General features: G+C 42.1%; 2 protein-coding genes across 9 annotated transcripts in view; both read left to right on the top strand.

The window, feature by feature from the left end:
* Nucleotides 1-15,180, top strand: part of Huwe1 (HECT, UBA and WWE domain containing E3 ubiquitin protein ligase 1) — a 101,696-nt gene extending 86,516 nt beyond the window's left edge. For 7 of the 8 annotated variants that reach the window (XM_051178682.1, XM_051178687.1, XM_051178689.1 and 4 more), the window contains 16 exons: nucleotides 344-462; nucleotides 558-714; nucleotides 1,781-1,913; nucleotides 2,165-2,367; nucleotides 3,067-3,194; nucleotides 4,553-4,649; nucleotides 7,531-7,689; nucleotides 8,059-8,304; nucleotides 8,667-8,784; nucleotides 9,222-9,362; nucleotides 10,002-10,289; nucleotides 10,401-10,506; nucleotides 11,778-11,895; nucleotides 12,180-12,361; nucleotides 12,775-12,965; nucleotides 14,591-15,180. In XM_051178682.1, coding sequence (XP_051034639.1) covers nucleotides 344-462; nucleotides 558-714; nucleotides 1,781-1,913; nucleotides 2,165-2,367; nucleotides 3,067-3,194; nucleotides 4,553-4,649; nucleotides 7,531-7,689; nucleotides 8,059-8,304; nucleotides 8,667-8,784; nucleotides 9,222-9,362; nucleotides 10,002-10,289; nucleotides 10,401-10,506; nucleotides 11,778-11,895; nucleotides 12,180-12,361; nucleotides 12,775-12,965; nucleotides 14,591-14,693 — 2,489 coding nt within the window. In that variant the 3' untranslated portion in view covers nucleotides 14,694-15,180. The remainder of the gene's footprint in view (nucleotides 1-343; nucleotides 463-557; nucleotides 715-1,780; nucleotides 1,914-2,164; nucleotides 2,368-3,066; nucleotides 3,195-4,552; nucleotides 4,650-7,530; nucleotides 7,690-8,058; nucleotides 8,305-8,666; nucleotides 8,785-9,221; nucleotides 9,363-10,001; nucleotides 10,290-10,400; nucleotides 10,507-11,777; nucleotides 11,896-12,179; nucleotides 12,362-12,774; nucleotides 12,966-14,590) is intronic. The other variant, XM_051178686.1, reaches the window with a different exon arrangement.
* A 4,018-nt stretch (nucleotides 15,181-19,198) lies between these two features.
* On the top strand, nucleotides 19,199-19,622 carry LOC127217707 (ATP synthase subunit f, mitochondrial-like). Its single transcript, XM_051178716.1, has one exon. It carries the CDS (start codon nucleotides 19,222-19,224, stop codon nucleotides 19,486-19,488), a length of 267 nt encoding a protein of 88 aa, XP_051034673.1. The 5' UTR covers nucleotides 19,199-19,221; the 3' UTR covers nucleotides 19,489-19,622.
* The last annotated feature ends 6,171 nt before the right edge of the window (nucleotides 19,623-25,793 follow it).

The following is a 25,793-nucleotide window of genomic DNA, read 5'->3' on the forward strand; positions in this document are numbered from 1 at the left end:
CAGGTAGCAGATGACTAAGAATTATCTGCAAGAGTAGATTTTAAAGAATATGTTGGAAGGCTTATAATAATAGGGGAGCAGTTTGGAGAAATACCTAAGATTCTTGGTCACCTTACAAGGCACTGTTAAGAATTGGCTCTGGGTGCTAGGAATATAGCTCAGTGGTAGAGTGCTTCCATAGTATTGTAACATCCTAAGTTCAATTTCCAGCACACAAAAGATAATTTGCTTTGATGGGTAGATTGTTACTTTCTCTGCTTTACCATTTTGAAGCCTTTTACAATGCAGCAGTTCCCAAGCTTATGACAGTCACAGAGTTTTACTGTGTTCTATTTCCTCAAAGCTTCTACTACTAAGGGCAGCAAATCTCCAGCAAAGGTGAGTGAAGGAGGCAGCAGTGGTATAGACTTCAAAATGGTATCGTCTGGCCTCACTGAAAACCAGCTACAGCTCTCTGTGGAGGTGAGTCTAAGTTCTTGATACCTTTTGAACTTGAAGGGAAGGGGTAGACATTTCAGTTCTCAGCTTAGGGCTTATTACTTCTATATTTTACCTAGGTGTTGACATCCCACTCTTGTTCTGAAGAGGGGTTGGAAGATGCAGCCAATGTGTTACTGCAGCTCTCTCGGGGAGATTCTGGGACCCGAGACACGGTTCTTAAGCTGCTATTGAATGGAGCCCGTCATTTGGGTTATACCCTTTGTAAACAGATAGGTAATAATAGTATTAAAGCATTTTACTGTCTTATTGTAAGCATTCTCCAACACAACCCAATCCATGTATGTGTATGCATACACACTGACTGACTGAATTAGACCGTGCTTCTCTAGAGCAAAGCTCTTATTTTCCTCTGCTGGATTTGAGACTAAGGCTGGCTGAATGACTGGTTTGCATCTGGTCATCTGTGCTTAGTGAAAGAGATAAGGGAATATTCATCACAAGAAATAAAAGGCCTCCTTTTTTCTCTCTCCCTACTGAGTGCCTGCACAAGAGCTCTGTGATAAAGTTGCAGAGACCACTTTTCTCATCTCAAAGATAGACCTACACTATGATCAGATTCAGGAATTACACTCAGAATAATGGCCTCATTTGTATGGTTCTGAGGATGCAAAAGGTCTTCCTTTTTTTTGTCCGACAGAAACTAGACCCAGTGTGAGAAAAGTGATTGACCAAGGAATAGAAACGCATTTTCTTTTGGTGTAGAATGTTTCTGTTCTCTACCACCCTCGTCCTAATCATATATATCTCCCTTAATCTTGACTCCTTGCTTGGCTCCCACAAATGGCCAAGAAAGGTGGTATAGGAAAGTTAATTGGTCTGTATTGTGCAGGTATTTCTTTGCTGCATGAGAATTACAAGATTGTTCCTGAAAGAATTGGCCTCTTGTCTGAACTTTCTTGATATCTGCCAGTTATTTAGAACCCATAATCTAAGCACTGGCTCGTGATTATCTCATAGTTCTCACACAACCCTGGGAGATTAAGAATGGGGTCAAGAAACTTAATACCACAAAACCTGAGTAAATTAAAGAACTATAAGGAACTCAGACCATGGTCTGTCTGGCTCCAGAAAAGATCCTTTTTCTTTTCTACACCAAAACTGCATTTCATGTAGATTTAATAGAATAGTTATAATTCGTTAGTCCATAAGCACAAATAATAAGACAAATAGCAAAGTTTCCTGTTCACTCACATTTCTTGCAAAGATTTCCTGGTAAGGTTCAACTTTCTGCAACTACATTAAAGGAACCTCTGAACACTTGACTCCTGTGACTACCCAGGTACCCTACTCGCTGAGCTAAGGGAATACAATCTAGAACAGCAGCGGCGAGCCCAATGTGAGGTCCTCTCTCCTGATGGCCTACCTGAGGAACAGCCACAGACCACCAAACTGAAAGGCAAAATGCAGAGCAGGTGGGTGGTAACTCATTTTAGCTCTGGGCTAGAATTCGGGACATTTAAAAAGTGGCTTTTGCTGGTCTTCTGTTTCATTTCTGGTAGGTGGATTTTCTATTTGTTCTATAACATACTTGACCTGGTTATTTTTCAAATTCTTCCCACTTGTGATACTGTATGAGGTTATTTTCTCATTAATATCAGAAGCCCTCCTACCTCTGAGTATTTAGATGTTTTCAATATACACAAGCCACCTCTACACTATCCAGGTTTGACATGGCTGAGAATGTGGTAATTGTGGCATCTCAGAAGCGACCCTTGGGTGGCCGGGAACTCCAACTGCCTTCTATGTCCATGTTGACATCCAAGACATCTACCCAGAAGTTCTTCTTGAGGGTACTACAGGTCATCATCCAGCTGCGGGATGACACCCGACGAGCTAACAAGAAAGCCAAGCAGACAGGCAGGCTAGGTATGGCAACTAGAGTGTCCAATTGAGGAGCCTGATGGTGGTCATACTAGTGCTGCTGCTGGTCCTGTGGGTGGTGCTGGTGCTGTGGGGTCCGGGACAAGGTGGGTGGTGGTGGTGGTGGTGGTGGTGGTGGTGGTGGTGGTGGTGGATCCAGAGTCCCTGGAGGAGCAGGGCTAAAATGTCCTATTTTGTTTGTGGTTGTCAATTCAAAAAACAGAACTTGCCCCCACCCCCCTTAAATACTAAATGTTGATGGCTGTATTGTATAACCCATTCAAGTTGTCTACCTGAGATTGAGTAGATCAAATTTACTATTAAGGGGTAATAGAATTCTGGCAAGGAAATGGAGAGACCAACATTTTGCTGAAAAAGACTTGACTTATGTGGGTGTGTGCTTTCTGCCTCCTTGAATACTCCTAACTAAAACATTAGCCGCATTCTCAGACATTGGCCTGCCAAGTCATTTTTCCTCCCTTTTCCCTGCTATCCCATAGAACATTCTAACATACCACAATCCATTTCTAGCATCATTTCCCCTGCTCCTCCCTACCTTGGGGCTTGATTATGAATATACAAAACTGTCTGAATTCAAACTCAACAAGGTACCCTATGGCATCCATGGAGAGAGGAGAGAATTTTGGGCATTCCCTCTTCCTACATTTTATATTGTGCCTTCCCTTTTTTTCCTCTTTCTCCCAGGTTCCTCCAGTTTAGGCTCAGCTAGCAGCATCCAGGCAGCTGTTCGGCAGCTGGAGGCTGAGGCTGATGCCATTATACAAATGGTACGTGAGGGTCAAAGGGCGCGGAGACAGCAACAAGCAGCAACGGTTAGCATGATGCCTGTGGCCCCTCATTCATTTCTCTACCCTCCTTCTTGCACCATGCCATCAGTGGGGTTTCATTGCCCATATTTTGTATGCTTTTGCATTAAGTTTGCTAAATGAATGCCTCAATAGACAACAAGGTTGCTTTTTGTTGGTGTTTCCATTACTGTTCATTGTTTTACTAGTTTGTATTGACATCTGGTTGATTTAAAGCTTGGCCATCATACTCCACTCCCAGCTATCCAGTTAGTAGTGTTTTGTAAATTGCCTAATGCTCTGCCTGTGTTCTGATGGGATGTAGGGTTAAATAATTTTTAGCATCATGAAAGTTCCCCAAACTTGGTATATATACCATATGGCCATTTTTATCTATAGTTACTTCCTCCACCCTGACCTCTTCATAATCTCCTGGCATGTAGGAAATGATGTACTGTAGGAGAAACATTTTGGGAACTCCCAAGTAGTCACCTCATTCTTAGGGTCCCATATGAGAATGGCTGTAATAAAAGCTGTGGTACTTTCTCATGGCCTTCCTGTTCTTAGAATATGTAAATCACTTTCCAAAGATATCAAGGTATCCTGAGGCCTGCTTTTTCTTTGTGGGTGGCACATGCATATAATCACATCACTTTGGGGGGCAGAGGCAGGCAGATCTCTGAGTTCAAGACCAGCATGGTCTACATAGTGAGGTTCATAGTAAGTTTCAGGACAACCAGGATTGCACAGAGAAACACTCTCATGGGGGGGGGGTCCTGTTATATACAGTATACTGCTGGTGATAACTGAACATGGCACAGGATTTGGGGGAAGTAACTACAGTGGCAGTAGAAAGAAAAAAATAAAGACCTATTCTGGGGTATTTTTTTCTGCTCAGTCTCCTATCTAACCTGATGAAAACAGATAGCTCTTAAATAGCCCACCTATGGGAGCTAGTACTAAGTTTCAGCAAGCCTACCTTTGCCTATCTTATGTGCATGTGTGTGTGTGTGTGTGTGTGTGCGCGCGCACACACCAACACACACAAGAACCTGTTACCTGTTCCAAAAAACTTGGAATTTTCATCTATATACAGGATACAAGTATGGGAGTGGAGTAGGTAGGGTCCGAGTAGGAATTTGATGTAGGTAGCTTATAGAAAATGCAGTCATCCAGGGACCTCTTGGGGAATTCTGCGCAAGCTCAAAGTGAAAAGGAAGCATGCATGTCATTCTTTTGACCTGGAGAGCTATAGTCTTTAATAACCAGGCAGGACAACATAACTTCTAAGCTCATTGTGTGAGACATTCAAGGGCCAACCTCTAGTCTGTCCCAGAGGAAAGCACAGTTGCACCTTTTATGTGACCTTGTCTCCTTTTATCTAGTCGGAGTCTAGCCAGTCAGAATCATCTGTCCGGAGAGAGGAGTCACCCATGGATGTGGACCAGCCATCTCCCAATGCTCAAGATACTCAGTCCATTGGTCAGTACTACTGCTTATAGCTCAACAAAAGGAAAAGAAATTCTAGTAGATTCCCTGTTTCCAAAATATATACTCAGTGAATGAATACTAGTTTCTATAAATGCTAACAGGATTTTGATTCCTATAGTATAGAAATACTGGGGTATGGTAACATGTATCTGGAGAGCTTGGACAACATAGGGAGAACCTGTCTTTAAAATAGCAAATTAGAGTCTGGCAAGGTGCCTCAGTGGATAAAAGGCATTTGTTTTTGCCACTAAACTTGATGTGAATTTGAGCCCCAGAAACCTCTATGATCAAAGGGGAGAATACTAACTCCCATAAGGTTTCCTCTTACCTCCACATGCCCTGTGCTCTCTAAATAATGAAGGCACCAAGGCAAGATTGAGCTACTCATATACCAAGTCTGTAGCCATATGATGAGACTCTTGTCTCAAAAGAGGGGTAGAGGGGTGGGCAAGCTAGCTTAGCAGATAAGGATACTTGATATAAAGCCTGATAATCAAGATTCATATTTGTCCTCTAATTGCCACATATGTGCCATGGCACACATGCACAAAAAATCAAAATAAGTGAGGAAAATGTTAATATAAGAAGGAGCCAGGCATAGTGGTATATGCCTTTAATCCTAGTGCTCAGAAGGCAGAAGTGGGCTTATCACTGAGTTCACGACCAGCCTGGTTTACATTAGCAAATTTCAAGCCAGCCAGCATGACATAGTGAGACTATGTCTCAAAAGGGAAGTATAATATATTATGGATGAATATGGCTTATATTTCAAGTCTTGGCTCCCCCATTTACTAGCTCTGGGTTATAAAGCATAATTCATTTAAAGCAGGACTGTTCAGTGTTAGGAAACAGCCCAGTCTAGTTAAATTGCTTGCCATCCAGACATGAGTTCAATTGCCAGTCAAAAACACCAGACATAATGACACACTCTTATAATCCCAGTGCTAAAGAAAGCCAACGTAGGCAGATCCCTGAGTTTAGGCTTGAGCTTCCTAACCAACCGGCCTACCCTAAGCAGTGAGCTCCAGGTCAATGAGTGACCTATTTCAAAAAAATAAGATGAATGGCTCTAGAGCAGTGGTTCAACCTGTGGGTCCTGACCAGGAGGCCCTTTTACAGGAGTCACCTAAAACCACCAGAAAAACACAAGATACTTACATTACAATTCATAACAAAATTCATAGCAAAATTAGAGTTACAAAATAAATAGTAAGTAAAATTTATGGTTATGGGGCTCACTATGACACGAGGAACTGTATTAAAGGGTTACAGCATTATGAAGGTTCAGAACCACTGCTTTAGAAGACCAACACCAAAGTTGACCTTTGTTCGTATACACATTTTTTTTTAGTTTAATAGGAATATTCATGGCTGTTAACATTTAAATATTTGAATATGTGTTAATACTTAGCCAAGTACCTGGCACATGGTAAATGACAATTTTTTGGTAAACTGCACACAGAATGCTTTTGATGCCCCTTAAATACTTCACTTTAAAATAGTGTTCTTGGGCTGGAGAGATGGCTCTGCTGTTAAAGGCTAGGCTCACAAACAAAAATAAAACAATGCTCTTACAGTACACCTAATTTTGAAATGCTTTATGCACTTTTGGAGATTAATATTATTTCCATCTTCTCTATACATCCTCTTTTACCCAAGATCACACAATCTGCAAGTGCCACAGCCAGGATTTAAACATAGGGTTGTCAGAGTCTTGAATATTCAGGATTTTGGTAGAGGATGAAAACAAAAATCAAGAAGCCTAAGCAAAGCAGGGGACTGAAGGAGGTCAGGTGTAGAGTAGGGAGGTGGGGAAAGGACTAGTGAGGAAGCAGTTGAGAATAAACTCCCAGAGGGCAACTAAGAAAAATGCAACCATGGAGTGGGGGTGTCCATCTTTCACTAAGGCTTCTTGGTGCTTTAAACTGCTAAGACTGAGACAAATTTTCTAAAAGGCGTGAGACTTTTAGAAATAATCTGGTTTATACTGAGCTGAACTGGAATCCAAATGCAGAGAGGGAGAACAAGACCAGGCTACAGAAACCCACAGAGACAGCTGACCTGAACAAGGAGGAGCTAATGGGCCCCCAGACTGATAGCTGGGAAACCAGCATTGGACTGACTCAGAACCCCTGAACATGGGTCTCAGTTAGAAGGCCTGTACAGTCTAAGGGAACTCCGACAGTGGAATCAGGATGTATTCCTGGTGCACGAAAGGACTTTGTGAGCACATTCCCCATGGAGGGATACTCCCTTAACCTAGAGGCAAGAGGGAGGGCCTAGTCCCTACTCCAAATGACTTGAAGGATTTAGATGACCCCTCCAGGAAGGCATCACCCTACATCTGGAGGGGGGTGGGATGGGAAGGAAGGAGAGGGAACTGGGATAGATATGTAAAATAAGAAAAATAAATTTTAATTTTTTTAAAAAAATATCCGGTTTATGTCCTAGACTATCTTTAAGAAAATAGGAAGAGAAAAAAGAAAATAGGCAACATGATTACAAGGGCAGCTATCAAAATTTGATTAATGTTATTTTCTAAAGCATACTTGTACTTGAAGGAAGGCAATTGTCAAGTTATATTGTGGCACATTACCCTTAAATAACTTGGCAAGAGGTTCCTTGTGGGCAAAGGAGACAATGACAAGACTACACCGTATATACCTTTTGAACAATTAAAAAGAGACTAGTATAATTGAGGTATCAAGCTTGTTATTTCATTTAATGCCATCCAGTACAATTCTTGGACCTTCTAGATGTTGCTCAATAAGCAATAATCTTTTGATCAGTGTGCCCACTCTGTCTAGTGACCTGGGAAAAAATTCTCAAGAGAGACTGAAAGCTTTCTGACTGTCCCTTGTGTATTATCTAGTTGCCTCAGATGGAACGTCACAGGGGGAGAAGGAGAAAGAGGAGAGGCCACCTGAGTTACCACTTCTCAGTGAACAGCTGAGCCTAGATGAGCTTTGGGACATGCTAGGGGAATGTTTAAAGGAACTGGAGGAATCCCATGACCAGCATGCAGTGCTAGGTGAGTTGCTCTCTGAGGGCACAGATTCCAAATCCCTTCTACTCTGGGACACTTTTTGACAGGTGGTGGTGATGGTAATGTCTTTCGGTCCAAGTTTGTTCTCTTTCTCTGTGTTTTTGACAACAATTCAAAAGAATTGCCTTTTCTCTATAACTCCTGGTACATTTTAGGCTGAGATTTGTGTTTTTTACTGATTGCCTGTTCCACTTTTCTGACTTGCTCTTTGGCTTTGTCTACCATTCTGTTTCCTACAAGTTTTCATTATTTGTTCTTCCATGTTATATTTTTGTGATATGGTTATGGAAGGATGGGGGTGTTTGTATGCTAAAGTTTGTAAAGGGTCATTTTGCTGTTGTTGCTATCCCCTAGTGCTACAGCCTGCTGTCGAGGCCTTCTTTTTGGTCCATGCAACAGAGCGGGAGAGCAAGCCTCCTGTCCGAGACACCCGTGAGAGCCAGCTGGCACACATCAAGGATGAGCCTCCTCCACTCTCCCCTGCCCCCTTAACCCCAGCCACTCCTTCCTCCCTTGACCCATTCTTCTCCAGGGAGCCCTCGTCTATGCACATCTCCTCAAGCCTGCCCCCTGATACACAGAAGTTCCTTCGCTTTGCAGGTACAGGGAACTCTTAAACCCACAGATACAGAAAGTATTTTATCCCTAGCTTGTTCAGCAGAATGAGAAAGAATGCAAGTATGCTTGCAGACACACACTTTGTCTCATTGGGAAAAAAAAAAAAGTAAAAGGTCTGCTATAGAAGCTCTTAGTGCTGCCACTCCCAAGGGATTTGGTATTTATATGAGGCCTTATGAAGCCAGGTATTATAATAAAAATGCCCAGATTTCACAAAGCTTTAGCTAATTCCTTATTTAAGCCCATTAAAACAATTAAGAACAAATTGGTAACTAGTAGATTGTTATATAGCTTCTTAGAACCTATATAATATTCTGATTTCCTGCTGTCATCTCTTCTCTCAGAGACTCACCGCACTGTGTTAAACCAGATACTACGGCAGTCCACCACTCACCTTGCTGATGGCCCTTTTGCTGTCTTAGTCGATTATATTCGTGTCCTCGACTTTGATGTCAAGCGCAAGTATGTGCCCTGGTTGTGGGGGTGTGTTGGGTTAAAGAACTGCATGAATGATAACTGTCTTCCCCTCCTAGAAAAAAAGCCATAGTTGCTCCTAAGGCCATAAGTGTTTCTTATATCTGACTTCATCCTAGAGCCATGGTAGTGCAGTCAAAACCAGGCTCAAGACTCCTTGTCATCCCTACTCTTCTACTTGTGCATGTAAATTGCTTCCTTGCTTGTTGCAGAAATATAAAGCAGTAGTCTCAGATCCCTTATTCTGTAGAAATAGGAAAATACTTAATTTTAATTCATAATAAATGATCTCCCCCAACAGCTATGTGCTTTCTAGTTGTTTAGGGTCAAAGATATCGGGGGGGGGGGGTTGACTTTTCCTTCTAAACAGACAAATTTAAGTTTGCTCTGCCACCCCAAATACTTCCCTTTTTCTACATCCTAAGATACTTCCGCCAAGAGCTGGAACGTTTGGATGAAGGGCTCCGGAAGGAAGACATGGCAGTGCATGTTCGCCGTGATCATGTATTTGAAGACTCCTATCGGGAGCTGCATCGCAAATCTCCTGAAGAAATGAAGAATCGATTGTAAGAACTTGGGAGAGAACAGCCGAGATGGTTTGGGGCAGGGAGCTCTTTGTATGTGGTAGCAGTGGCCTAATCTGGCCTCCAATTTAAGACTGATGGTTACAAAACTCCCCAGTAGCATTCTGGCTTAGATAATGTTAATTGAGCAGTCTTCCTGCTTTTGGATTTAACCTGCTGTCTGGCCCTTTGGCTGACTTTCTTACCACCTCCTAAGCAGACAAGGATGTCTTTAATATTTATAAAGATACACTTGAATTATTTGCAATGAGAACTTGTACCATTGTTGGGTTAGGAATAGGAATCTATCTGCCTGATGAGCAGATGGTAACCGTGGGATGGGAGGTACCATGTACATGATTATCGCTGCCAAGTGAGTAATATTTACTTGTGGATTATGAAGCCACCTAGAAGAAATTGGCAGCTTGCAACACTTAAGTATCAACAGTAGCTGATGAGACAGATCAAAATCATGGTGTTTTTCCAGAGCTCTCCTGGTACTCTTCATTTCTTCATCTGACAATGAGCTCTCTCATAGTTAGACTCATAGTTAGAATCTTTCTTGCTTACATGATACTACATGAATGGTCAAGTCTCTCCTGGCTTTCTGCACACATACCTTATTTCTGCTCTTTTATGCAGGTATATAGTGTTTGAAGGAGAAGAAGGACAGGATGCTGGGGGACTCCTGAGAGAGTGGTACATGATCATCTCTCGAGAAATGTTCAACCCTATGTATGCCTTGTTCCGTACCTCACCTGGTGACCGGGTCACCTACACGATCAATCCATCCTCCCACTGTAACCCCAACCACCTCAGCTACTTCAAGTTTGTTGGACGCATTGTAGCCAAAGCTGTATATGACAACCGCCTTCTGGAGTGCTACTTTACACGGTCCTTCTACAAACACATCTTGGGCAAATCCGTCAGGTAAGATTGTGGCAGTCTTTAGACTGCCCTTAGCCCTAGGACTCAGTTCCTTATCTCCTTGTCCTATCTGCCTGCACTAAGGCATGACCCTATCTAATTGCATATTTCTAGGTATACAGATATGGAGAGTGAAGATTACCACTTCTACCAGGGCCTCGTCTATCTGCTGGAAAATGATGTCTCCACACTAGGCTATGACCTCACCTTCAGCACTGAGGTAGGTTTGGAGAATCACCCTGAAACTCACTCTTGAGTCTCAACAGTTCTGAGGAAGTACTTTGACTTCATCAACCAGAGACATCGTGAACAGACAATAGAATTGGTAAAAAAAATAATCCAAGCTTTTTCCTCGTTTTTCCTTTTGAAAAATGTTCTAGAACAAGAGAGAGATGTCTCAATGGGTAAGAGCACTTGTAAGCTTTAGGACCTGAGCTCAGCTCTCACCCATGTAAAAAGCCAGGTATGGCCATAATTGAGTGTTGAAACTTGGTGTGGGTATGTGCAGAACACAAAAGCATCATTAGGGATAGGCTGGCTGCTGGTCTAATTCTAGGGAGAGACCTTGTCTAAGGAATAATAGTGTAGGGCACACAGACAATATCACCCCACAGCCTCTTTACATGTGGATATTATCACAATTACCTACATTCATACACCTATGAAATCGCTTTATTTATGTATGTGTATATGCCAAATGTGTTCAGGTACAGTGGCCAGAAGTGGGCATTGGATCCCATGGAGCTGTAGTTACAGGGTTGTGAGCAAAACTTGAGTCCTAGAAGAGTGATCGCCAAGCACTCTTAATACTGAGTGCTCGCTCTCTCTCGCTCTCTATATCTCTCTCTCACACACCCTTAAATTTTTTTTAATAAAAGTTTCAGAGCCAGCAAAATGGCTCAGCATGGTTCAGGGAGAGAACTAACTTCTACAAGTTGTCCTCTGATCTACACATGACATGCACACATATACACCCCAAAAAAATAGAGGGGTAAGAAAAAATGTTTGGGGAGGGGCTAGGCATAGCAGCTTGGAACTGCAAAGATAATAGATCCCTGAAACAGCTGGTCATAGCCAAACCAGTGAGCCTCAAGTTCATTGAGTGACACTTTCTCAAAAAAGATGTAATGTGATAGAGGAAGACACTTGTCATTGATTGACCTCTGCCCCCCCCACTCACACAAAATGTCCCAGTACATAATTTATTCCTAAAAACAGTTCATTATAGGTAAAAAAAAAAAAAAAATTAGATAGAGGTATCCTTTCTTTACTTGTTTAAGGCCAAAGATTAATTCCTTTGTTCTGTTCTTCAGCTTTTTCCTGTGCTGAGGAGCTCTAGTTAATACATAGTAAAAAATAGCAGTCAGCTATGGATATACCTCATCTCCCTTTCTGGGACATGGCAAGGAATCAGGGTTGTTCCTGCACCTCTGTGTTAGTTGCAACCCAGACCAAACCTGATATATATGATTGGTGTATTGGACGTTTTAGGTTCAAGAGTTTGGAGTGTGTGAAGTTCGTGACCTCAAACCCAATGGAGCCAACATCTTGGTAACAGAGGAAAATAAGAAGGAATATGTACACCTGGTGTGCCAGATGAGAATGACAGGTAGGAAAAGTGTCCTTTAGATAGACCTCTGCTTGTTCAAGGAAAGAGGCCAGCCATTTATTTATTTATTTCACAGTTTTGATTCTTATTTCCTTTGACAAAGCCACAAGTGGCTTGCACAAAAGGAGTCAGAATACTTGACCAAAATACCTAAGGACCTAGAAATAGTGGTAGGTGAGGCAGGCAGATCTATCAGTATCAGGTATCCAGTTGAGGAGCTCTTACCTCTATTCAGTTGCCTGAGTTCTGACTATATGTTACTTTTTTCCATTGTCTTACCACAGGAGCCATCCGTAAACAGCTGGCAGCCTTCTTGGAAGGCTTCTATGAAATCATTCCAAAGCGCCTCATTTCCATCTTTACTGAGCAGGAACTAGAGCTGCTTATATCAGGGCTGCCCACCATCGACATTGATGATCTAAAATCTAACACTGAGTACCACAAGTACCAATCCAACTCTATTCAGGTGAGCTGCTGCTGGCAGAGGTATCCCCGTATTTTCCTTTTAACACTAATCAGTGCTAGTTTATAAAAGACAATATACCTATGCCTCTTGGTTTTGAAGCATATTTTCAGTTAATACTCTTACCCATCCTGTGAAGGAACTGAGGCTCTTTCTACAAAAGAGACTTGCCTAATATTTCAAGTCCATTGCCATTTCCTGATCTTTACATTCTCTCTTATGTGGGTGCCCCTGTCCCCTCACCTTCCAGACAGGGTTTCTCTGTTAAAAAAAAAAAAAACCAGGCTGTCCTCGAATTCAACAGAGATCCACCTGCCTCTGCCTTCCAAGTACTGGGATTTAAAGGTGTGTGCCACAGTCACCCAGTTTATAAGCTATCTTTCTAACATTGGACTTTTGTGTTTCTCTTCCCTCAGATCCAGTGGTTCTGGAGAGCATTACGTTCCTTTGACCAAGCAGACCGTGCCAAGTTCCTCCAGTTTGTCACGGGTACTTCCAAGGTGCCCCTGCAAGGGTTTGCTGCCCTTGAAGGCATGAATGGCATCCAGAAGTTTCAGATTCATCGAGATGACAGATCCACAGATCGCCTGCCTTCAGCTCACACATGGTAAGAGAATGACTGTTTTTCCTCTTCAGTAATTACTTTGAGACTCTAGGCTTGATAAGCTAGAGACAAGTATTGCCTGGTCCATGACTTTAGAAACCTCTCAATTTGTTAGGTCTGTGGAAGAGGTTGAGGTGAGCAAATGGGCTAAACACAAGAGTGGTGTCTGGGAATAAATAGTACTTTAGGGAACAAGAAATGGCTGGGCAGGGGTTGGATGGCTAACTTCAGTTTACTGCTTTTTCTCAGGTGATCCTAGTACAGCTTGCAACCACTGTAACTGCAACTGCAGTGTCTCTAATACCCTCCTCTGCTGAACTTCACAGGCACCTCTACTAACATGCATATATCCACACACATATATCACCAGTGACCCTGAGTGCCTCCTTAAGGGCATTTGTTTCTCAACTAACCAAGACATATAGGAGCTCACAAACTCAAGACCCAACAGCTAGGAAGCCTGCATGGGACCAACCTTGGGCCCTCTACATATGTGTGACAGTTGTAGCTTGGTCTGCTTGTGGGACTCATAGCAGTGGGATTAGGACCTGTCCCTAATGCTTCATCTGGCTTTTGGGAACCTATTCCCCATACTGAGTTACCATACCTTACCTTAATACAAAGGAAGGAGCTTAATCCTACCTCAACTTTATATACCCTGTTTTGTTGACATCCATGGGGGATGCAGAGGGGAGGTGTTAGATGTGAGGAGAGTAGGGAGGGGACCCACAGTTGGGATATAAAATAAATGAAAATTTTAATTAATAAAATGGGCATTCGTGCCGTGTGTTGGTGGCACACGTCTTTAATCCCAGCACTTGGGAAGCAGAGGCAGGGGGATCTCTGTGAGTTCAAGGCCAGCCTGGTCTACAGAGTAAGTTCCAGGACAGGCTCCAAAGCAATACAGAGAGAAACCCTATCTCAAAAAAAACAAAAACAAAAACAAAAATGAGCAAACAAAAAAGGGCATTTGTTTCTTAGAAAATGTCATGACTGGCGATGTAGTTCAGTTGATCAAACTACTTGCTTGCTAGTACAACACCCATTCCTCACACCACATAAATTAGTTGTAGTAGTGCTTGCCTGTAGTCCTGGGAAGTGGACGCAGGACAATTAGAAGTTCAGGGTTACCAGTGTAATGAATTTGAGGCTAATCTGGGATACACATGACCCTGTCCCAAAAGCAATAGAAAAGGTGTGCTGCTTTTGCAGAAGACTTAGGTTCAGCTCTCAGCACCCACATGATGGCTCCAGTTCTTGGTTGTTCTGGTCCTCTCTTGACATCAGCATGCACACAATGTGGTACGCATACATACATTCAGGCAAAACACTCATAAATAAAATCTTTTTTCAAGGTAAAAAAATTAAATGAATAAATGAAATTTAACAATACAATATATATGTTTCCCAGATGTCTCTTCTCTAATGCATATTAATTATACTGTAAGTTCAGCAAAGACCAAATTTATGCTGCCATTGGCCAATATTGAGGACAGATGATTACATAAGGTCAGACTGGAAAAAAAAATGGGAAAGAAGCAGGAAGATAGGCTTAGAAAGGAATACACGGTTGGTAACACTGGAATTCATTTGTCTTTTCTCATGAACTAATCTTTCTATCCTTTCAGTTTCAATCAACTGGACCTGCCTGCCTACGAGAGCTTTGAGAAGCTCCGCCACATGCTACTATTGGCCATCCAGGAGTGCTCTGAAGGCTTTGGGCTGGCCTAATTAGGCCCTGCCTACTTCTGTGGGGTTTTTCTACCATTGTTGGACCTTGGGAGGGGGGGATTTAAAAAGATCCAGAAAGAAAATGTCAAAATCCAATAAATGAAATTCACCAACTCACCATGTGTGTGTCCCAGCTGCCCATCTTCCCTCGTGCATACCTGTTCCCTTCTCATTCTCTTGCCTTTCCCTGTTCATGCCGTCCATGAACCCCACCCCATGTGTTAAGGCGAAGTAGCCTTTGGAGGGACCTGTTTGTCCCAACTGAACAGTGTGCTCCTCAGATTCTGTGTTCAGAAGGATTTGCTGCATTGAGACTTGAAACCTTTGGATAGGGGAAAAATTATATATATATATATTTTTTTGTTCTGTTTGCATTTCTTAATTTGTGCTTGGAATGTGTTGATGTGCACAGCTAATGATTCAATGCGAGACAAGATTGGCATCTGTGTTGTGGAGGTTTCAAATAAAGAGCACTCTTCATAACTCACTTTTCACCACGGAGTTTTTTTCAAACTAAAAAAAAAAATTTTGGAAAAAGAAAAACCTCACACACACAGTAAACAAATGAACTTTCCAGACAACTATCTGCCCATTCTGCTCACCCACCCACCTCCACTTCTGCTACTGTTTCTTTCCTCAGTCAGTTTCCTCAGAAAAGAAACTTGACAGCCACCAGAAATTGGGATTTACCTTGAGTGTTTGGAACATACTGCAGCAGGTTGAATCCAAACCTTCAGAGTTCATCAACCCATGCAGTGTTTGATTTGGTGAACTACCATAGGTAGTTTCGGTTTTAATTTCCTTGTAAGTTTTGGTTCCTTTCTAGTAAATCTTAATAAGCAAAAGATTTGACTAGCTCTCTACAAGACTACCCTTTTTGTTTTCGTTTTTGTCTGTCTTGTCATTTGTCTGCAAGTCTTCACAGAGTATCTAGTAGTCTCTTGTCGTTTTTACTATATCCAGCACTTAAAGCTGATCAGACTTTGATGGTTCCAGCCTTGAACAACAAAAAATTTAATAAAAGTTTAGTTAGAAAAAAAATCCCAAGTAGTACTTTGTTTGTGTGGTTTTTCTTACTTACAGAGGCACTACACTTTAAAGATTTTTTTTTCCCCTATTGACATCACCTTGATTCCATGGGCCTGGTAAATTGGCTGGTGGCCTTTTTCTTTCTACTCAACATTAGCTCTTTCTGTATTTAACCTTGCTCTAACAGCTGAAAAGACCAGTTGGCAAATTGCCCCTACCTCTTGTCTGGGAGGAAGCAGTCACCTCTTGACACATGCAGTATATAAAGGTGTCACTGAGTGGACAGGACAGAACTACTGGACAACCTTGTAGGTTCTCTGCAGTGTTAATAGCCTTGAGTTGCATTCTAAAGCAAGGTAGGAATTGCGTTTAAGAAGGAAAAGAGCATCTAAGTTGAGCCAACTATAGTATAGCGGTCACATCTGCCTTGATCAAAAAAGCTGTGGTCTTAAAGGTCAGGAGTCCTGCAGAACTTAAGAATGGAAGGAAATGAGATTTGTTATGTAACAAGAGGTAGAAATGGGGGGGTGGAGAGATGGCTTAGTGGTTAACACTTGCTGCTGTTCCAAAGGTCCTGGGTTCAATTCCCAACAACCACATGGCAGCTTCCAACCATCTTTAGTGGAATCTGATTTCTCTTCTGGCATAAAGTTGTACATAACGGATAGAGCACTCATTCATTTATAAATCTTTAAAAAAAAAGTCAAGAAGTAGATCCTAGTAGCTTTGTATGATTGTTTGCATCTATTATCAAAGGACTAAAGGCTGGGGTAGGGGGATTGCTGCCAACCCATGCCAGCCTGACCTATAGAGTTCAGACCATGCCTCGTAAAACTTGATTATTGAACTGAAAAATACAGCGCACTTGTATGTTTGCCTAACATGGGTGACACCCTAAGTTGAGTAACCAGCGCAACACAAAGGAATTTGTATGGGTTGGAGGTTGAGGTGGACTATAGGAATAGGAAACAGAGGTGGGATCCTAATGAAGGAAAATAATAGATATATTTACTGGACTTTGATCCAACAAAAGGCCTAGTTCTAGCCATGTAAACTGGCATCCAGAAGACGTGAAAATTAGAGTATCTTCACAAAGTAGGGTCATCTGTAGTGATTCAACAAACAATATGAGTCCTGTCCAAATGTTAGATGTGCCAACCTATAGTTCCAGCTGCTTGGGAGACTGAGGCAAGAAGGAAGATTGCATGAGCTTAACAGTTTGAGAACACCCTGAGCAACAGCTCAAAAAGTTACAAAATAGTCCAATCATGATTTCATATGCTTGCAGTTCCAGCTTTCATTATGACCCAGCAATACCACTCTAAGGAATCTATCATGTCACAGGTATAGTACCCCCATGGTTCACTGTTGCCAGGATAGGAAACCAGCCTAGGTGTTAAACGAATGATTAATAAAATGTAGTACATACACAGTGGAATTTCAACCACAAATGATTAAAATAATGTCATTTGCAGAAAATCAATGGAACGGAAAATCACTTTACTAAACAAAATAATCCAGACTCAATGACAAATACTATATGTTTTCTTTCATACGTGGAATGTGGATTTTAGTGTGTGTCATGAAACTAAAAAGAGAACCATGAAAGAAGTTATTAAGGGGAAGTGGGGTGGGTAATAGAATACATGGGTAATGGTAAGATTGAGCATCGACTTGCCATAAATTAGAATCACCTGAGTAAAGAATTTAAATTGTCCTGGTTGGTATGAGAAGACCCATCCCACTCTCTGTAACAATCTCCTAGTTTGTTAATTTGTTTTTGTGATAAAACACTAAACAAAAGCAAACCTGGGGGCGAATGATTTTATTTCATCTTACAGGTTGTAATCTATCATCAAGGGAAGCAAGCCAATCAACAGTGTTCCTCTGGATTTTGCTTCAAGTGCCTGACTTGAGTTCCTGCCTTGGTTTCCCTCAGTGATAGTGTAATTTTTAAAATGAAATAAATCCTTTCATCACCAGGTTGCTTTTGGTCAGTGTTTTGTTTTGAGACCGGGTTTCTCTTAAAAGTACTGGCTGTCCTGGAACTTGCTTTATAGACCAGTCTGGGCTCGACCTAGCAGAGATCTGCCTGCTTCTGCTTCCCAAGTGCTGAGATTAAAAGCATGTGCCATGACCACTGCCGGATGTGATCAGTATTTTATCCAGCAATTAAAGGAAAACTGAGACATGGGACATGAAAGCAGAAGCAGGGAGAAAGGAGCCCTGTAAGAGAAGGAGGAGAATAAGGTAGAAGTATAATGCATTATTTGTAATAGCAAGAACCCGGAAGCAACCTAGATGCCCCTCAACTGAAGAATGGATAAAGAAGATGTGGCACATTTACACAATGGAATACTACTCAGTTGGGGGTGGGGGGAGACAATGAAATCTTGAAATTCACAGGCAAATGGATGGAACTTGAAGAAACCATCCTGAGTGAGGTAGCCCAGTCAAAAAGAGGAACATGGTATGTACTCACTTATATATGGATTTTAGACATAGAGCAAAGGATCACCAGCCTATAATTCACACCACCAGAGGAACTAGGATACAAGGAGGAACCTAAGAGATTCATACAAGGTCCCTCACAGAAGGAAAGGGACAAGATCTGAGCATATTGGGAATGGGGGGGGGGCAGTGAGTGGAGAGGGAGCTAGGAGAAAGAGAATGGGAGGACAGGAAAGGGGACTAGGAAGATTGAGTCAGGGGATGAATAGATGAGAGCAAAATAAGAGATACCATAAAAGAGGGAGCCATTATAGATAGGTTTGAAGACAAAATTGACTCTGGCTCTAGAGAAATGTCCAGAGACCTACAAGGATGACCCCAACTAACAATCTGGGCAACAATGGAAAGGTTACCTTAGATGCCCTTCCCTGATAATGAGATTGATGACTAACTTATCCACCATCATAGAGCCCTCATCTAGTAGTTGATGGAAACAGAAGCAGACACCAACAGCTATACACCGAGCCGAACTGGAATCCAGATGCAGAGATGGAGGACAAGACCAGGCTACAGAAACTCACGGAGACAGCTGACCTGAACAAGGGGGAGCTCATTGACCCCCCCCCCAGACTGATAGCTGGGAAACCAGCATTGGACTTTCTTCAGACCCCCTGAACATGGGTCTCAGTTAGATGGCCTGGACAGTCTAAGGGGCCTCTGACAGTGGAACCAGGATGTATCTCTGGTGCACAAAAGGACTTTGGGAGCACATTCCCCATGGAGCATTACTTCTTTAACCTAGCGGCAAGAGGGAGGGCCTAGTCCCTACTCCAAATGACTTGACAGATTTTGTTGATCCGTCCTGAAGGGCATCATCCTCCCTGTGGAGTGGGGGTGGGTGGAATGGGATAGGAAGGTGGTGGGGGACATGGGAGGGAGGGAAGGAGAGAGAGGGAAGGAGGGAGGGAGAGGGAACTGGGATCGATATGTACAATAAGAAAAATAGATTAAAAAATAATGGGGGTTTTGCGGACAGCGGGACTGCAAGATGGCGTCAATCGTGCCACTGAAGGAGAAGAAGCTCATGGAGGTTAAACTTGGAGAGTTGCCAAGCTGGATCTTGATGCGGAATTTCACCCCCAGTGGCATTGTGGGAGCCTTCCAGAGAGGTTACGATCGGTATTACAACAAATACATCAATGTGCCGAAAGGCAGCATCTCGGGGGTTAACATGGTGCTGGCAGCCTATGTGGTTTCCAGCTATTGCATTTCTTACAAGGAACTCAAACATGAGCAGCGAGGCAAGTACCACTGAAGAAGGGTCACTATGGATGGCACTGCATACCTGAGCATAACCGCCTGTCCCACTCCCATCCATGAAGAACTCAACTGTGGCTGAATCTTCAAATCCTGACTAGGAACTAGTGTCTAATAAAAGGTGACTGACTGACTGGTTCATGTAAAAAAAATAATTGGAAAAAATATAATGGCATGTATGCATAAAAATGCCAAAATAAACCCCATTGCATTTTGTATGGTGACTTTACAAAAAAGTAATAGAAATAAATTATGCAACATTAAAAGAAAATATAGCACATATGTAGAATTTTGTTAATCCATAGAGAAGAATGAAATTATTGACAGAAAAATAAATGTAACTGCAAATCATTATGTTAAGCATAAATAAGTTAGACAAAATCGTTTTCTCTCATGTGTAAATGAGAATATACATTTACTTTTACATGTATAGTTCAACATGAAAATAGAGGAACAGAATAATAAAATACGTCATGAAAGCAGAAAGGGGAGGAAAGAGGCCAGTAAGAGATAGAGTGAAATAGGGAGGTGCATAAGGGAGGTGAACAAAGAAAGCATAATTTATATGCATGAAAATGTCACAAGGAAATCCATAATCCACTGCTGGAGAGACTGGGTGGTTAGAAACATTGGCTGGTCTCCCAGACATTCATGTAGGCAAAACACCAATGCACAGGAGATAGAAATAAATTATATATTTAAAATAATAAATAATATTCCAGTGAACAAAACTATGTGGTCTGTGAATGTCAGTCAACCTCCTTCTTTCCAATTATTTGCTCACTAGGTACATGGACAAATTTGCTATAATAACAGGGATGGAAGTTGGGCTAGGGCTTAACTACATGACCTATCCCTTATCGAGGATGGCATAGTTAATTGTATTACTTAACATGCCTAAACTATCAACCAGGAAAGACTGTAATTTAGTTCCTGATCACTATATTGCACTTCTAATTTCATTAAAGGGAACAGAGACGCATCCTCAGAGGAATAGAGAAATATTCTAGATAGTTTTCCCTTTCCTGCCCAGCACAAGTACCAGAATGTGTGAACTCTTTTGCACAGCATTGCCCCAGATCCACAAACTCATCTTGGAACAAAGCAAGTGCTACAATGGGTTCATGACTAATTGGTTAACTGGTTTTACCACACACCACACCATCCTAAACCACCTGGCCTAACTGAAAGGATCATTTGCTAAGTAGTCAATTGTAATCCCAGTGGGAAACCAACTGAGAAGTGGTTTTTTGTTTTGTTTTTTTTTTAAGATATAATATATACTTCAATCTAGAGAAAATTATTTAATACTGTATATTTCTTAGCCAATATTTGTTCCTAGAATCATGAGGTATAAATGGGAGTAGCAACTCTCAATATTGTAATTAATAGCCCACTCAGAGTTTTTACTTCATGGCTCAGCAACTTTGAGCTCTATCAGTTTGGAAATCTTAGTCCCCAAGAAATTAGATGTTTCCTACCAAAAGGCACAAAAATGATTCCACCAAAATAGAAAGACAAACATTTTGGACACTTAAGGTTTCTTACGCCAGTGAAACTCCAGGCAAAAGAAGGAGATTTGAAAATTATTTCAGCCTGGCATGTTGGCACACATGTTTAATCTCAGCACTCTGGAGACAGAAGCAGAAGGATCTCTGAGTTTGAGGCCAGCCTGGTCTACACAGCAAGTCCAGGCCAGCCAGAACTACATAGTAAGACCCTGTCTCAAAAAGTTATTTCACTGATTTCAGTTGTTGATCCTAATTATCAAGAGGAAATCACACAGTTGCTGCACAGTGGAAGCAAGGAACAGTTGTGCAACCCAAAAGCTTAATGTGCTTTTAAGTACATCAGTGCCCCATGGGTAGAGGCTAAAAACTACAGCAACCAACAATAGGCATAATAATCACGGCCCTTTAGTAATTTAAGTTTGAGTGGCTCACCGAGTACAAAAGAGCTTTTGAGGTTCTCTGTGAAAGCAGAACAAATATGGAATGGATATTAGAGGAAAGAAGATATAGATATTAATTATAACCTCATGATCAATCACATAACTGAGTGCTATAGTAGCTTTGCTTATTTTTGCATATATTTAGACATGCTAATCATTTTCCTTTTCTTATTTTCATTTTCATTTTATATACAAGTAGTTGTTGGAAGATGATTTTATAATTGATTCTCTAAATAATGGGTAATCAGTGCAACTGTAATTAAATTTGAGGAATAATTAATATAGGAAATGATGAGCCAAATGTAATTTTAAAAAACATTTCTTATAGCATTCAACAAAACAACTTTATTTCTATGTAATAAGATTTATCCGGCATAGCACTGGTAGCACATTCCTGTAATTCCAACACTTGGGAGGCTGAGACAGGAAGATTAAGAGTTTGAGGCCAGTTTATGCTGTGTCTAGCATGGCTTTGTCCTAGAAACCTGGATGGGATGATGAAGGAATGAAGGAAAGAATGCACAGATCTACAAACGGAGAAACTGGGATCAAGTGGGTTGTACTCCCTCTGATGGAGCAGCACCAACTATGCACAACAAAGAACCTCTTTGCATTTATTATACATCATGAAAAGGAGGAGTTAGCTTCAGTGGGAGGCCTCTGTTGGGGACCTCTCTTGGGTTGCAGTTATCAGCAAAGAGGAGGCTGTGGTTGCCAGCTTTTGTATACACTGCCAACATCTACACATGGACCAGAGGAGGGTTTTGCCTGTTCTGAGCCTTACCTGAGGAAGGCTTTGCCAATTCCCATGGATCTGAGGCCTTGGTCTTTGTCAATAATACACATATTCACTCAAGACTTAATTTACTCCTTACACGTTTACTCAAGACTTCCTCTACTCCCCACAGGCCTAAGGTACATAGCGAGAGAGATCTTGTTCAAAAAAAAAGAGAGAGAGAGAGAAGCTTCTTGGTGTGGTGGAGCACACAAATCTTTAATCCCAGCACTCAAGAGACAAAGATAGGCATATATTGGTGAATTCAAGGTCAGCCAGGTCTACAATAGTTAATTCCAAGCCAGCTAGGGCTGTATTGAGAGGGTGTGGAGATGTAGCTCTGTTGAAAGAGTGTCTGCTTATCTAATACATGAAGCCTTTGGTTGGATCGCTAGCGCCTCATAAACCAGGAATGGTGGTACAGACATAACACCAGGGAGATGGTGTTATGGGGTCCAAAAGTTCAATGCCTAGCAAGTTCAAAGCCGGCCTAAATACATGGTACTTAGTAATAATAAAGGAGTGGTGAGGTAGCTCAGTGAGCAAAGGCATTTGCCACCAAGTCTCCTGACCAGAGTTCAATTTCCATGACCTACATGGTGGAGGGAAAGTACAACAAGCACTTGGGTACTGCAGCATATCCTCCCCAACACACACTCTCTACACACACACACACACACACACACACACACACACACTAACTAAAATGTAATTAATTTCATTAAATAGAGAAGTGGAATAGAGAATTGATGAGAAAGATAAATACAATGATTCCTAGGGCTTGTCTCTCATTTGGATGCAAAGGCAGGTGTATCTCTGTGAGTTTAAGGCCAGCTTGGTCTATAAATTGAGTTACAGGACAGCCAGGGCTGCACAGTGAAACCCTGACTTGGGGGGGGCAGGGCCTCATGTAGTGCAGGCTAGCCTCAAACTCTCTGTGATGAGGCAGCTGACCTTAAAGTTCCTATTTGTACAAGTTCTGGGATCCCAGGAGTATGATACCATGCACTGCCAGATATATCTTATGCCTTAGCTATGTTTCTATTTTTGTGATAAAATGCCATGACCAAGGCAACTTTGGAATAAAAAGCTTATTTGGGGCTTATGGTTTTAAAAGATGAGTTTATGCTGGTGGAGCAAAGGCACAGTGGAAGGAACAGCTGAGAACTTACATCTTGATGCACAAATAGCAGGCATACAGAGACACTGGGAATGGCACTAGTCTTTTTGAAAGCTCAAAACTTGTTCCCAGTGACACACCTCCTCCAAAAAAGCCTCAGCTCCCAATCCTTCCCAAACAGTTCCACAAACTTGGTCCAAATATTCAAACATCTGAATCATTCAAGCTAGAAATAAAGTTGCTTTATATACTATGAGAAACAGTTTTTTTTTTTTTAACACAAAGATAATTAGCCTGGCAAGGACTCTTATTTCCCAAACTTTCTCCTCACCCATTGTACCAATTAGTGAGACTGTGAAACCACACCTAAAGACAGGAGCCATGGTGTGTTAGTAGCCTCATTTTCTTTTCTTTCTTCCTTCCTTCCTTTCTTTCTTTTTCTTTTTCTTTTTCTTTTTCTTTTTTTTTTTTTTTTTTTTTTTTTTTGGCATTTATTTGACTATTCTTTATTGTGTGTATCTGCTTGGGCCCTACGTATACCAGGTGAAGCCAAAGTTGGCTTTGTGCATTTCCTCCTTGGGCGGGGAGAGGCAGCACCCAGCGTGTGGTGTGGAACACAGACTCATCCACTTTCCTCCAGAATCTGCAAGGACCTTCAGTCTTTCTCTGCCTGGAACAGAGGCATGAGAGCAATCCGGGTTTCCAAATCCTCGATCTGCAGGCGCCTGCGCTCACGGTTCCACTTCATTATTCTCCAGTAGCCAAAGAGCAAGGCCCGGATGCCCACAGCAAACATGCTGTAGCCCTACAATCCCAGCCGAGGCAGGGTCCCCTAGTAGTCAATGGGGCTGTAGCCCCCTGGTGGAGGCATGTCCTGCTTTTACCTTCGACGCCGTCATACTTGCCTCATTTTCATTCTTTTTTTTAAATTTAATTTTATATAACAAAGTCCAATTAAATGAAAACAACATTTATACACAATATTTGGGAATTTGGGCGTCGTTCTTTCCAAACTACTTCCTGCTGGTAAGGGGCGCTGTCTTGGGGGATTCGAAGAAGATTCAGATATCCTGGCTGTAGTCTGTAGGGCTGCTTTGTCGAGCTGTTTTGAATGTAGGATCACCTGGTACTCTGTTTCAGGCAGTCTGGCTTGATCAAACCACATTAGTCTGGAAGGAATCCACATCTTTTCATTTTCTGTGGAAGCAAAAATAGAAATTCTTTTCCCCAGTAACTTGTCCTTCAACTTAAATTTTGGAGTCAAAGCATTTTTTTAAATTTAATTTATTATTTTACATGTCGATCCCAGTTCCCTCTCCCTCCCTCCCCTCCAGCCCTCCCTCCCTCCCTCCCTCCCTTTTACCCTCTCTGCCCTCTCACATGCACTCTAAACACCCTCCCCTCCCAACCCCCCACCACAATACCATATGTAGGGGAATGCCATCCAGTTGGGGTCATGTAGATCTGACAGGTCCTGTGAAGTAGGGACTAGGGCTTCTCTCCTGTCTCTAGATTAAGGCAGTTATCCCTCCATGGGGGATATGTTCGCAAAGTCCTTTTGTGCACCAGGGAACACAGTACTCACTCATATATGGATTTTAGACCTAGATCAAATGATCACCAGCCTATAATTCACATCACCAGACGAACTAGGATACAAGGTGTATTCTAAGAGGTTCATATAAAGTCCCTCACAGAACTGGGAAGGGACAAGTCCCCCCAGAGCTCAGGTGAAGTGGGGGAGGACAGCCAATGGAGAGAGAAGTAGGAGAAAATGAGGGGGAGGAAAGGAAAACATGTGTGACCAGGAAGATTGAGCCTGGTTAGGAATAGAAGATAGGAAAGAGAGAGAGAGAGACAGAGACAGAGAGAGAGAACATAAAAGAGGGAGCCAATATTGGTTTGAAGATAAAATTGAACACAAAGAAAGGTCGAGAGAACTACAAGACTGCTCCCAACTAACAATCTCAGCTTCCATGGAAAGGCTACCATAAATGCCCTTCCCGGAGAGTGAGATCAACAACTAACTTCTCCATGGAGCCCTCATCTAATGCCTGTTGAAAACAGGAGCAAACACCCATACATAAACACTGAGTCGAACTAGAACCCAGAAGCAGATGGAGAGGACAAGACCATGCGGCAGAAACACATAGAGACAGCTTACCTGAACAAGGAGCTAACGGCCACTAGACTGATAGCTGGGAAGCCAGCATGGGACTGACTCAGGCCCCCCTGATTATGGGTCTCAGCCAGAAGGACTGAGCAGTCTAAGGGACCTCATTTTCATTCTTTACAACTCTTCTTAGAAAAAGAATTGCCAGCTGAGCCATGGTGACCCACACCTTTTATCCCAGCACTCTGTGAGTTCAAGGCCAGCCTGGTCTACTGAGTGAGTTCCAGGACAGTCTCCAAAGCAATACAGAGAAACCCTGTGTTAGAAAAATCTAAAGGAGAAAA

This window comes from Phodopus roborovskii, unplaced genomic scaffold, assembly GCF_943737965.1.
Source record: "Phodopus roborovskii unplaced genomic scaffold, PHOROB, whole genome shotgun sequence".
In the NCBI taxonomy this organism is placed as follows: domain Eukaryota; kingdom Metazoa; phylum Chordata; class Mammalia; order Rodentia; family Cricetidae; genus Phodopus; species Phodopus roborovskii.

Coding starts and splice junctions, on each gene's coding strand:
- LOC127217707 (XM_051178716.1), top strand. CDS start 19,222: ATGGCGTCAATCGTGCCACTGAAGGAGAAGAAGCTCATGGAGGTTAAA.